Source organism: Bubalus bubalis, chromosome 16, assembly GCF_019923935.1.
Source record: "Bubalus bubalis isolate 160015118507 breed Murrah chromosome 16, NDDB_SH_1, whole genome shotgun sequence".
Lineage (NCBI taxonomy): Eukaryota > Metazoa > Chordata > Mammalia > Artiodactyla > Bovidae > Bubalus > Bubalus bubalis.
In genome coordinates, this window is record NC_059172.1 from 31,487,057 (window position 1) to 31,499,398 (window position 12,342).

Consider the following 12,342-nt stretch of genomic DNA (forward strand, 5'->3'; position numbering starts at 1 on the left):
TCTCGGTGCTTCCTCAAATTCTTGAGATCACTGATCACACTGTGTCCTAACAGTCTTTTACTTGTCCATCTTTATTATTAGACTCCAAATGCATCAAAGGCAGAGTCTTTATCTTTCATTTCTGTTGTTTGGTGCCCTGAACAAAGCCTAATGCCTACAGGAGCCATTCAATAAGCATCAGTTGAACAAAGTAAGCAGAAAGTGACAGTAGAAAATATTAAGTCCTGGGACAAACAGGTTATAGATTCTTTTTGGATACCTGTACGACCAGGATAAAGCCTATATAAGATTATGATCACAGCCTAACAAAGAATCAGAGCTGGCTTACTTGAACTATAAATGATCAATCTCAGCCCAACCCAGATGTAATACCAGGAAGAAAATTACTAAGGTCCTTAAAATTAAAGGTTTTATACAATTATTGTGAGATGTTAGTTCATTATTTAAGCTTAATTTACAAAGCAATCATGACAGTATGAATCAAATTACCTTTCAATGTGATTCCAGGAATAATAAGAACAATCAGACAATTCACACTGGAAAGCCTTTATAAATGGAAAAATATACCCTTGATTCAACAGCCATCTATATGCCAGATTAAATCACTGTGAAAGCCAATAAAAATTTCCACTCTGCAGAAGACCTGCATCATGCAAATGAATGGTGACTCACCTTGGACTCCTTACATCCAGCTGATAAATGTTTCCATCCTGTGTCCCAGCCAATAGCAAGAAGCCAGAGAGAAAAGTACAGCAGTTGAAGGCATCTGAGCCAATAAAGAGGAACAGCTGCGAACAAGCAGGAGACAAAGATGCTGTTTAAAGATTCATTTGTTTCCAGGAATAAACAGGCACCAAGAAAAGAAGAATTTCACTATTTTTAGTATAGAATTTCTTTCTTCTCCTTTTAAGAACTCCTGATCTAAACTAAGTATTCATCAACTGAGGGGGAAGCGCTCCCAGGATTGCAGGAACTTGAGGCTGTCTGAGGACTTAAGCAGGTTATATAATATCATAATATCATAGTCTAAGGCACCAGTTTTCACACTATTTCCCCTCAACACATTGACTCATGGGATCCTCAACACCAAAAATCGTTCTTTTCCTTGTTTTCAGCACAACCTTCCATTTGCTAAACACTTGGAATTCACACATTTAAGTTTTGCTTCAAGACACTGGTGACAATCTTTTGAAGGTAAAGAAACACACTTAATGTGGCAATTTAAGAAATCACAATTTACCCATGTACTTAAGAAAATAAAAAACTACTAGATTTTTATTTCTTACTATTAGTTCAAAGAGTAAAGTTTGAATGTTCTAAAAAAAAAAAAAAAAAAAAAAAAAAGAAACAAACAAAACCCTCTGACTTTCCTTTGGAAGTAAAAGCCAGCATGGAAATTCAGAGTGCAAAGGCAGTATGATCAAAAATAGTGATGCTCCCAGAATAAACTTTGAAAATGGAAACATCACCAGCACAATGAAGTAATGACATGAAATGAAAATACAAAGTCTGTGGCCAAACCAAACCATTAATGTTGTCTGGGTGATGATGACAGCAACTGGGAAGAAATTTAATCAATCTAATCTCAAGGAACTCCAAGTTTAATTAAGAGCATAGCCTGCTTGGCAAAATCCCAGGAAATGAGGGAAGAAAACCCCATTCTTCTATAAGAGACATTCTGGTCACTAATTGAGAGCCCTGAATGCATAAGACCTTTACTCAAAAAATCTCCACATTACCTTAGAGGAGGAAGAAAATCTATAGAACCTTATCATTTTACATGGAGCACACTAAGGTCCAGTGGGAAAGTGACTTAATAAAGGTCACAAAGCAGTAGGTCATTTAATATTATCACATAACCCCATGTATAAATCCTACTATGACAAGTTTAGTGATGAGGAAACAGGCTCAGAGAGGTTAAGTAATGAGTCCAATGTCAGAGCCATTAGGAAGAGCTAGGATTTAAATGTTGCCCTTATCCCATACCACATGTTCTTAATTACTATACTGTACTGCCTTTCACACATGCAGCTTCCACAAAAGGTAAACATACAGAGAAATCAGAAGTGTTTTCAAAACAGCTTTCCAAGAATCAGTGTGACCCAGGTTGCCCCAGTGTTCAAAGGTCTTAAAGGAACCACTTGCCGGCTGCCTGCTCTGCAGTCCCAAGCACTGAAGTTTCTTATCTTCTCGGGCCAACAGCAGCATTTTCGACTCTGTTCCAACCTCTCGTTCACCTGCATGACAGATGAGCTATGTCAATAATGGTTTAGGATGATCAGCTGGCAGTACTCAGAAAGCATAGCTATTGACAGCTCTTTACTGAATTACTCTACTAGTCACTCACTTAATAGTTTTAAAAAACATTTATTATGTTCTATATCTTGACATTGGTATTGTTTATATGACTGTACATATTTGTCAAAACTCACAGAACTGTGTGATTAAAAAAAAGTGACTTTTACTATATGTAAAATATACCTCAATAAACCCAATTTTAAAATATTATGATTATCAAGTCCTTTGTAATATGGAAAGATACCATACTTGGAACAATGTACAGAGTATGTACATTGTAACAATATAAACATATGTAACAATATAAAAGGAGGCTGCTGGAGAGAGGAGGGACACAGGAGAGTGATACAGCTCAATTTACATTTTTAAAAAAGTCATTTCACTTATTTTTGGCTGTGCTGGGTCTTTGTTGCTGTGTGGGCTTTTTCTCTAGTTTTGGCAGGCAGGGCCATCATCTGGCTGCGGTATGCGGGCTTCTCACTGTGGTGGCTTGTCTTGCTGTGGAGCACAGGCTCAATAGGTGTGCATGGGCTTAGTTGTTCCATGGCATGTGGGATCTTCCCGGACCAGGGATCAGACCTGTGTCTCCTGATTTGGCAGGTGGATTCTTCACCAGTGAGCCACCAGGGAAGCCCTGGACTTATGCTTTCTAAATGTGCGTGATGATTCCTATGAGAATGGATTACAGAACAGAGCAGGCAACAGGTACTGGCAGACTGAATCAGGATGCTGGCAGGAAGAAGAGAGACCTGGAGGGAGAGGATGAGGTGGAAAAATAAGAAACATTCTGAAGGTAGAGATGACAGACTTTGCTGATGTGGGACAAGAGGAAAGGTGGCGGTGGATCTTCAATGAATCTTAGGCTTTGGGCTTAAGCAAGGAGATGGTGGTGTCATTAACTGAGATGGGAAAAAACAGATTTGGGGTTGGAAAGAATCAAACAATAAGTTCAAGCTGTCTATTAGACATTTAAATAGAGTCTAAAATGCAAGTAAAAGATCTATGCTTTAGATATATTTTTGGAAATCACCAGCTTAAATACAATATTGAAAGTCATGGAAATGATAAGATCACCTAAGAGAGTAACTGCAGGGCTGAGGGCCCTCCAATATTTAAAGGTTAAAGGAAACATACAAAAGGAGACTGAGACGGAGTAGCCAATGAGCTATAAAGAAAAGCAGTGTAGTGTGGTATTACAGAAGCCAAGAAAGAACAGTGTCCTGAAAAGAAGAGTGTACTATGCTGCAACCTATTGAGAATTTGGAAAGATAACCACAGAGAAGTAACATTGGATTACACAACATGGAGTCACCGGTGACCTTGACAAGAGCTGCTGCCAGTTAAGTAGCTGGGGCACAAACCCACCTAGGACAGGCTGAAGAATAAGTAGGCAGTGAGGAAATAGACAAAACAAGAATACCTTCATTTAAATTACTTTAAACCAACTGATTTAAAAAAACTCAACCTTATTTTAAGTAATATCTGTGAAATCTTAGGTTTGAAGTAAGATGTGTGTGTATTAATATATAACTTAAAAATGAGTACTGCCTGAAATGATCTTGTTTACCACTAGCTGCACATGCATCACACTTTGGGGAACAGACTTTTCCTATTAATCCACTGTGGCGCTAGTGGTAAAGAACCTGCCTGCCAATGCATGAGACACAGAGACACAGGTTCAATCCCTGGGTCAGGAATCTCCCCTGGAGAAGGAAATGGCAACCCATTCCAGTATTCTTGCCTGGAGAATCCCTTGGCCAGAGGAGCCTGGTGGCCTACAGTCCACAGGGTGGCAAAGAGTTGGACATGACTGAAGCGACTTAGCACACGCACATTCCATGGCTACTCAGTTCCTGTCTCTTGGATTTCCTTTCACAATCCATTAATTCCCAAAGAGGGGCCAGGCTGGTACTCATAACAGTTTTAGTTCTTGGACCATAGTGCATCTATATGGGAAGTTTAAGAGAGAGAGAATACTGTCTACAATGATGGGCAAAATTAACCCAAACATACAGAGGAATACTTAGAGCAGTTTTATTCATAATTGTCCAAACTTGGAAACAACTAAGATGTCCTTCAGTAGATGAATGAATGAATAAACTGAGGTACATTCAGACAATGGAATACTGTTCAATGCTTAAAAGAAATGAGCTATCAAAAAGCACAAAAAGACCCAGAGGAACCTTAAATGCATATTACTAAGTGAAAGAAGCCAATCTGAAAAGGCTACATAGTTTATGATTTCAAAATTCTGGAAAAGGCAACACTATGAAGACAATAAAAATATCAGTGGTTGCCAAGGGTTATAGGAGAGAAAGGAACAAATTGGTGGATCAAAGATAATTTTTCAGATAGTGAAATTTTTCCATGATACTATAATGACAGATACATGACATTGTACATTTGTCCAAACCCACAGAATATACAACATCAAGAATGAATCCCAATGTCAACCTTGAACTTTGAGTGTTAATGATGTATCAGTATAGGTCTATCAATGTAACAAATTTACCACTCTGTGGGGGATGCCAATAATAAGGAAGGGTGTGCGTTTGTTGGGGCAGAGGGTATACTAGAACTCTGTACTTTCTGCTCTATTTTATGTGGACCTAACTGCTCCAGAGGCAGAGATACTGGGAGAAAAACAGTCCTGTTTCCATCAGAGAAGCAAATATGTTATAATCACAGGAAAATAAGAAAAGAACACAAGTTGCTTCATTAGGATCTTTATCATTCTGACTCACCAGAACTATCATTCTACTCACCTATTTCCCCCTATGAAGCTTACATCAACTTCTGGTCCAGTCAAGCATACCTTTACCCAATGGATAATTTTACCTTCATACTGTTTTTTAATGTGAACTGACTACCTCTACCACTGCCCTAGGTCTCATTCTCCCATCTTTCCCAGTTCAACTTGAATCCATCCTGCAAGGTTCAAGTCAACTTCTTTTGTGACTCCTTTTTCATCTATACTAACCTAAAACACTCTATTCTTAAAAAAAAAAAACAAAAAAAACAACCTATTATATTTGCATTCAGTGAATCATTTTTTTAGCTAAAACTGCATTGATCTCTGTTTTACAGGCATTAGCCTCAACTGCTAAATTAAACTGTACTTACTCAAATGTAGTAACTATGACATATACTTCTTTTGTAAATTCAAAGCAACACAAACGTAGTAGATATGTAATAAATATTAGTCTTATGATGAAAACAGAAATACCTACAGAGCAGGAGAGGAGGAGGAAGAAAAGGAGAAACTAAGGCAAACACTGAAGGAACCTAAAGAAACAAATTCATATACTGTCCTCAACTCACTGGGCATCTGCTCAGGGGAGCCGAGGTTTATCGAGTTGTCAGCAGCACCCACAGCCACTCCATTGATGGAAGAACCACAGTCTGCAATGACCCCCAGGCAGGCTGAGCGCCCACAATCCCAAAGTCGTGCTGTCCCATCACGAGAACCAGATACCACATTCTTCCCCCGATCAACAATGGCTGTATCCAGGATACCTGGCGAGAGAAAAAAGAAATGACCGTAAGAAGGAGTAGATAGTAAAGGAACTAAAGGGCAGAGTACATGCATGGATCTGCATAAATGACTATTTCTTTACAAATGAGTACTGGATATGTACTACATGCTGGGTACTTTCAAGTGCCAGAAAAACAGAAATAGATAGAACACAGTCCCTGTTTCCCAACAGTTCAAAGACTAGCTATGAGAAACAAACATGGAAAAAGGAGCTTTGGATTTAATCTTTAGTGGCATGTTCTAGAACCATGGTTTTCCAGGGTTTTTTTTGTTTGTTTTTGGCTTTAAAACATGTTTTTTAAAAACAAAACTTAAAGTCATTTTAGGCAGTTCAGTATGAAAATTACTGTCTTAAAAGCTCCTGCTGCTTCCATTGAGAAGTAACTGAAAGGGTTAGTCTCCTCTTCAAAAAAAAAAGGATGTGACTTCTCATCTGGCCAAGATCAAATAGCTCCATTCCTCCCAGGTCCTTCCCTTAAAACTGAAAAAACCTGGACATAAGACAACAAGCAGGCTCAGTTCAAAGATGTAAGAAGGCAGTTCACCTAAGAACCCCAGGACTTGAAGAACAACAGGAAACTGAGTTTCCCTGCATTTCCTTACTGCCTCCCATATATCCTAGACAGGACACTGCTGAAGCCTCTAACATAGAACTGATTTTTTTTTAAAGGCACAAATTAAAAATAATAGCAAAAAACAAAAACCAAACAACTCCAAGGAAAGTCTGTTGCTTCTAGGCAGAAGACTGAGAAAAAGGTGGCCTAACAGAATAGAAAACATTTTGGCAATATCCATTTTCCTCAAACAGCAAAAGAAAAACTGCTACCTCCCCTGCTTAGAGTTTCACTGGGGCTGAACAGGGAGTGATCTTCTATCCCACCCCTGCAAAGAAGCAGGAGACAGAACTCCAATTTTCCCCACCCAGCGATGCTGAGCAGGTCCAACAGGGTACTGTCAGTGGGGAACTGAGCCTCTACTCTCACCTGAGGGAGCAGGAAGTAACACTCCACTATCCCCAACCTCTCCCTTGGTGTCAGTCCGCAGGGAACAGATCTTACAGGCCCAAGGGGAGGCAAGGAAGTGGTGTAAAGTTGAGGTGATGCAAGTTGGTGCCCCACTTTCACCAGGAAGGCATCAGCACAGTCAAAGGGAAGCTGAGTGTCTACCTCACCTGTTTGCAAAGAGACAGTGTGAGGCAATGCTCCACTTTTGCCAGAGCAGGGTTATTAGAGGAACCCAGCAGGAAGCTGAGTATATACACCTCCTGGGCCCTTGCATCATACCGTGACAGGGGACTGCCTGCTAAAAAAGATCAAACAAGATCCAGAGTGTTATAAGATCCAAAATGTCCACAGATTTTATAATTTTCAAAGCCCTTGTTACCTGTTATCTATTTGCTATGATCCCTGGCCTCAGAAGCACATAGCATAAAAAGGTAGAGACAGTCAGGGACATAAAGAGCTACAATTGAGGGACACATGTGTGGTAACACAGGACTGCAGAGTAGAAAGTGAATCCGACCCTATGGTGATACAGGCAGGGCTAGTACTTGCTTTATTAAAACCCATGTAATTGTCCTATTATAGGTGCCCAATAAACACTTGCAGGCTGAGTGATAAGTACCTGACCAAAGGTTACTGAAGTAAACACGTGCTCTTTGGCTTGTTCCTATTTCTCTCAAGATGAGATGACTTCAGATATACAAACCCTGACAAAAACTCAACATAAGGCACAAGAGATGGATGACCCATGTGGTTAACAAAAGGCCTCAAGTCCTACTGAAAGCTTTTTCCAGAAAAAGATGCATTTATAAAAAATGCCACAAATTGAAAAAGTAGCCAATTTGGGGGCTGTTTGAGCAAATATGATTAGAGACAACTCAGGTAGGACCTAAGTCACAGGGTAAGTTTCCAAATATATCCAATTTAAAATAAAAATTAAATACAACTTAGGTAGCTGGTTATAGTTGTTGAAAAAATAAAATGAAATCCTCATAATTATATATCAACTGGATAAGGGCCAAATAGATAAGCTTTTAAAAGTAGCCTTTCCCTCAGAAGTAGATTGAAGGAGGCAACATGTCTTATTGCTATTTTACAGTTCTTATTTATAACATATTTTGTAATTGTAAAGTACCTTAACTTTAGAAAATGCACCTTTCCACTCTATTTCCATAACACGGCATTCTAGCTAGAAAAGGATTTTAATCTTTTTAAGAATCATGAAGAATCACCAATAGGAACATAAGGAAGGGCCTTCAGCTCTTACCAAGAAATCAAAGATTTATTTATATCCTTATTGGAAAGTTCCAACCATTATCTAAAAATATTGAGTTCCACAGAAGTGATACAAATTTTAAAGAACAAATAGTTATGAAAAATATGTACCCAAGGAGGATGCTACTGTGGCTAGGGAGCTGTGAATGCTTTAACTGTGTACAAATTTCAACTAATAGTAAAGAGGTTGGAGGTTTTCCCTTTTTATGAAAAGTAGAGTGGAAAACTATCACCCCCTCTCTAATAAAATGTCACTCACAACATAGTGGCATCTAGTGCGGGTCTCTTCACTCTTAGGTGGGAAGAATAAAAGAAAGAGAAGCCTTATAGGAGCAGGAATCTGTGAGGAATGACTTTAAGAAAAAGCTATAAAAGGAGTAGGAATGCCTTTGTAGGAGGAGTAGCCATACTTAACGACGTAACAGAGCTACCAAGGCTTTAGTTATCAAACCAAATGGTCTTCAACATATAAACCAAGAAGAAAAAAAACTGCATTAAAGAAAAGATTCAGCTGACTGACATATAAACATCCTAGCCAAAGTCTGGGAAATAAGAATAAGATTAAACTATGCCTGAATAAATAAATAAATAAGAAGAGGTGGCAAGAATACACAGAAGAACTGTACAAAAAAGATCTTCATGACCCAGATAATCATGATGGCATGATCACTGACCTAGAGCCAGACATCCTGGAATGTGAAGTCAAGTGGGCCTTAGAGAGCATCACTACGAACAAAGCTAGTGGACGTAATGGAATTCCAGTTGACCTATTTCAAATCCTGAAAGATGCTGCTGTGAAAGTGCTGCACTCAATACGCCAGAAAATTTGGAAAACTCAGCAGTGGCCACAGGACTGGAAAAGGTCCGTTTTCATTCCAATACCAAAGAAAGGCAACTCCAAAGAATGCTCAAACTACTGCACAACTGTACTCATCTCACATGCTAGTAATGTTCAAAAGTCTCCAAGCCAGGCTTCAGCAATACATGAACCGTGAACTTCCAGGTGTTCAAGCTGGATTTAGAAAAGGCAGAGGAACCAGACATCAAATTGCCAACATCCGCTGGATCATCGAAAAAGCAAGAGAGTTCCAGAAAAACATCTATTTCTGCTTTATTGACTATGCCAAAGCCTTTGACTGTGTGGATCACAATAAACTGTGGAAAATTCTGAAAGAGACTGGAATACCAGACCACCTGACCTGCCTCTTGAGAAACCTATATGCAGGTCAGGAAGCAAGTTAGAACTGGACATGGAACAACAGACTGTTTCCAAATAGGAAAAGGAGTACGTCAAGGCTGTATATTGTCACCCGGCTTATTTAATTTATATGCAGAGTACATCATGAGAAACACTGGAAGAAGCACAAGCTGGAATCAAGATTGCCGGGAGAAATATCAATAACCTCAGATATGCAGATGACACCACCCTTATGGCAGAAAGAGAAGAGGAACTAAAAAGCCTCTTGATGAAAGCGAAAGTGGAGAGTGAAAAAGTTGGCTTAAAGCTCAACATTCAGAAAATGAAGATCATGGCATCTGGTCCCATCACTTCATGGGAAACAGATGGGGAAACAGTGGAAACAATAGTTGACTATATTTTTCTGGGCTCCAAAATCACTGCAGATGATGATTGCAGCCATGAAATTAAAAGATGCTTACTCCTTGGAAGGAAAGTTATGACCAACCTAGACAGCACATGAAAAAGCAGAGACATTACTTTGCCATCAAAGGTCCGTCTAGTCAAGGCTATGGTTTTTCCAGTGGTCATGTATGGATGTGAGAGTTGGACTGTGAAGAAGGCTGAGCGCTGAAGAATTGATGCTTTTGAACTGTGGTGTTGGAGAAGACTCTTGAGAGTCCCCTGGACTGCAAGGAGATCCAACCAGTCCATTCTAAAGGAGATCAGTCCTGGGTGTTCTTTGGAAGGACTGATGCTGAAGCTGAAACTCCAGTACTTTGGCCACCTGATGTGAAGAGTTGACTCATTGGAAAAGACTCTGATGCTGGGAGGGATTGGGGGCAGGAGGAGAAGGGGATGACAGAGGATGAGATGGCTGGATGGCATCACTGACTCAATGGACATGAGTATGAGTATACTCCAGGAGTTGGTGATGGACAGGGAGGCCTGGCGTGCTGCAATTCATGGGACTGCAAAGAGTTGGACACGACTGAGCGACTGAACTGAACTGAATAAATATTAGTAAAAAGCAGAGCAAATTTCATATTTCTATACAGGTTTCTAACAAGTTTAATCAATTCAGTTCTCAGAACTGAATTATCTTCTTTTACTTGGAGGCAGCATATACTATTTCAAAGAAAGTATATTAGAGTTTGAAAAGAATGGCCCAAGTGCTGAATATGTAACTTGGTTTCTGAAATATAAGTATCTTTCCTACATTTTTAAGCAAGAAACTTCAATCCATCAACTGAAACGGTGCTTCATTTGTTCTCAGTATTTTCAAAGATTATGAAAGACCTGGTGCTTACTACAAAAAATTAAAATTATGAATATACATATATCCAAATTCAGCAACCTTAATTAAATGGCCTGGGCAAGTAAAAAACTTCAAACTGATTAAAGCACACTTTAGAGCTACTTAGGAAATTCATATTACAAACAGAACACTACTTTTAGTTTATTTTTTCATTAGAAAAATTTAGAAACACACAAAATCTTACCTCTGCTTGTTAATTAAATAATGAACACACTAATCCTTTAATTAAATATAAAATATGTATCTAAAAGTATTAGAAAACACCAACTGCATAACAACTAAGATCAAAAATGTCTATTTTTCTATTACAAATAACAATTTCTGCTTTTCACAGTTGACAAGCATGTTACAACATCACAAGGTTCAACTTGCCTGGCAGAGTTTAAAGTGCAGTGTTACATTTTTAATGAATAATAATATTCACTGTGCATTTATTTTATACCAGGGATTATGTTAATCACTCATATGCACCATCTCTTTTAATACTACTATCCCCATTTTACACATGCAGAAATAAAGACTCAGAAAAGTTAAGCAACTTTAAAAGGCTTCACAGGCTGTGAAGTGGAAGAATTAAGATTTAATCCAAGATTTGTATGTCTCCAAATCCTAAGCTTAACCACTCTACTATACTGCCTCCCTTACTATCATGTTTCCATATACTAGTAGTAATAAACAAGCCAGGGACTTAAGCTAACAAAAGATTATCCTTTATAGCAGATCTTTATACAAAGCTGCTCAATTAGTGTCCTAATGATTCTTTGCAGTAAGCATCAGGTGATGTTCAGTCAAGTCTTCCTTTCATATCTTGCTTGCCAAACTTCCCTAGGCAATAAAGGATCATGTTCACTTTTGATACTATCTTCTGCTTTTCTTATTTAGTCACCAGTTGTGAAACTACTAAAGATCACAAATGCAGGTAATAATTCTTTATTCTATTTTTTACATAGTAATCTCAGAACTAGGAAGACTGTAGAAAAGGAGGCACACAGAGCAATCTGGAAGTCAACTGGGTAAAGACAATGACCCACACATGCTGCTAAGTTACTGGAGATTAATCTTGATTTTGGCTCCATATTTTTTAAGAAATGGTGGTGGTGGTTTGTTTAGTTGCTAAGTTGTGTCCGACTCTTTGCTACTCCATGGACTATAGCCTGCCAGTCTCCTCTGTCCATGGGATTCTCCAGGCAAAAATACTGGAGTGGGTTGCCATTTCCTTCTCCAGGGGATCTTCCCAACCCAAGAATCGAACCTGGGTCTCCTGCATTGCAGGCAGATTCTTTACCAACTGAGCTATGAGGGAAGCACTTTTTAAGAATGAGCAAGCCCAAACCAGTCACCTAAACAGAACTAACTGGAGAGGAGTATTCAAGACCTGACAGACATTAGCCTGGATCTGACTAACTTATGCAATTTCCCCTAAAAGTTTATTTCTGTTCAATCGAATTAAAAAAAAAAAAAAAAGCTCTCAAGGAAAAAGAGTCAGGGTTGTTATACTCTAGAGAAGCCCCCACCCTAAAACTTTTCTCTTAAAAGAATGGAACAATTATACGAATAAAAGCCTAATTTACATCAGTGAACACTCTATATAGTTCACTCTGAGCGACATGCATGGATTCTTAAGGAGAACTGGGAGACTTAGGATTCATGTGGAGGGCGCAGTCCATAACTGCAGTAATCCAAAGGTATTCTGAGGTTGAGCGTGCACTGATGCTGAATATACAACCCGTTAAGTTCA

General features: G+C 38.9%; 1 protein-coding gene across 3 annotated transcripts in view; it reads right to left on the reverse strand.

Annotated features, from left to right (window-relative positions):
* PAAF1 (proteasomal ATPase associated factor 1) overlaps nucleotides 1-12,342 on the reverse strand; it is a 40,822-nt gene that overhangs the window by 9,553 nt on the left and 18,927 nt on the right. For all 3 annotated transcript variants that reach the window (XM_006073321.4, XM_006073323.4, XM_044929382.2), the window contains 3 exons: nucleotides 5,620-5,814; nucleotides 2,146-2,237; nucleotides 673-788 (listed from right to left, as the gene is read on the reverse strand). In XM_006073321.4, the coding sequence (XP_006073383.1) occupies nucleotides 673-788; nucleotides 2,146-2,237; nucleotides 5,620-5,814 (403 nt within the window). The remainder of the gene's footprint in view (nucleotides 1-672; nucleotides 789-2,145; nucleotides 2,238-5,619; nucleotides 5,815-12,342) is intronic.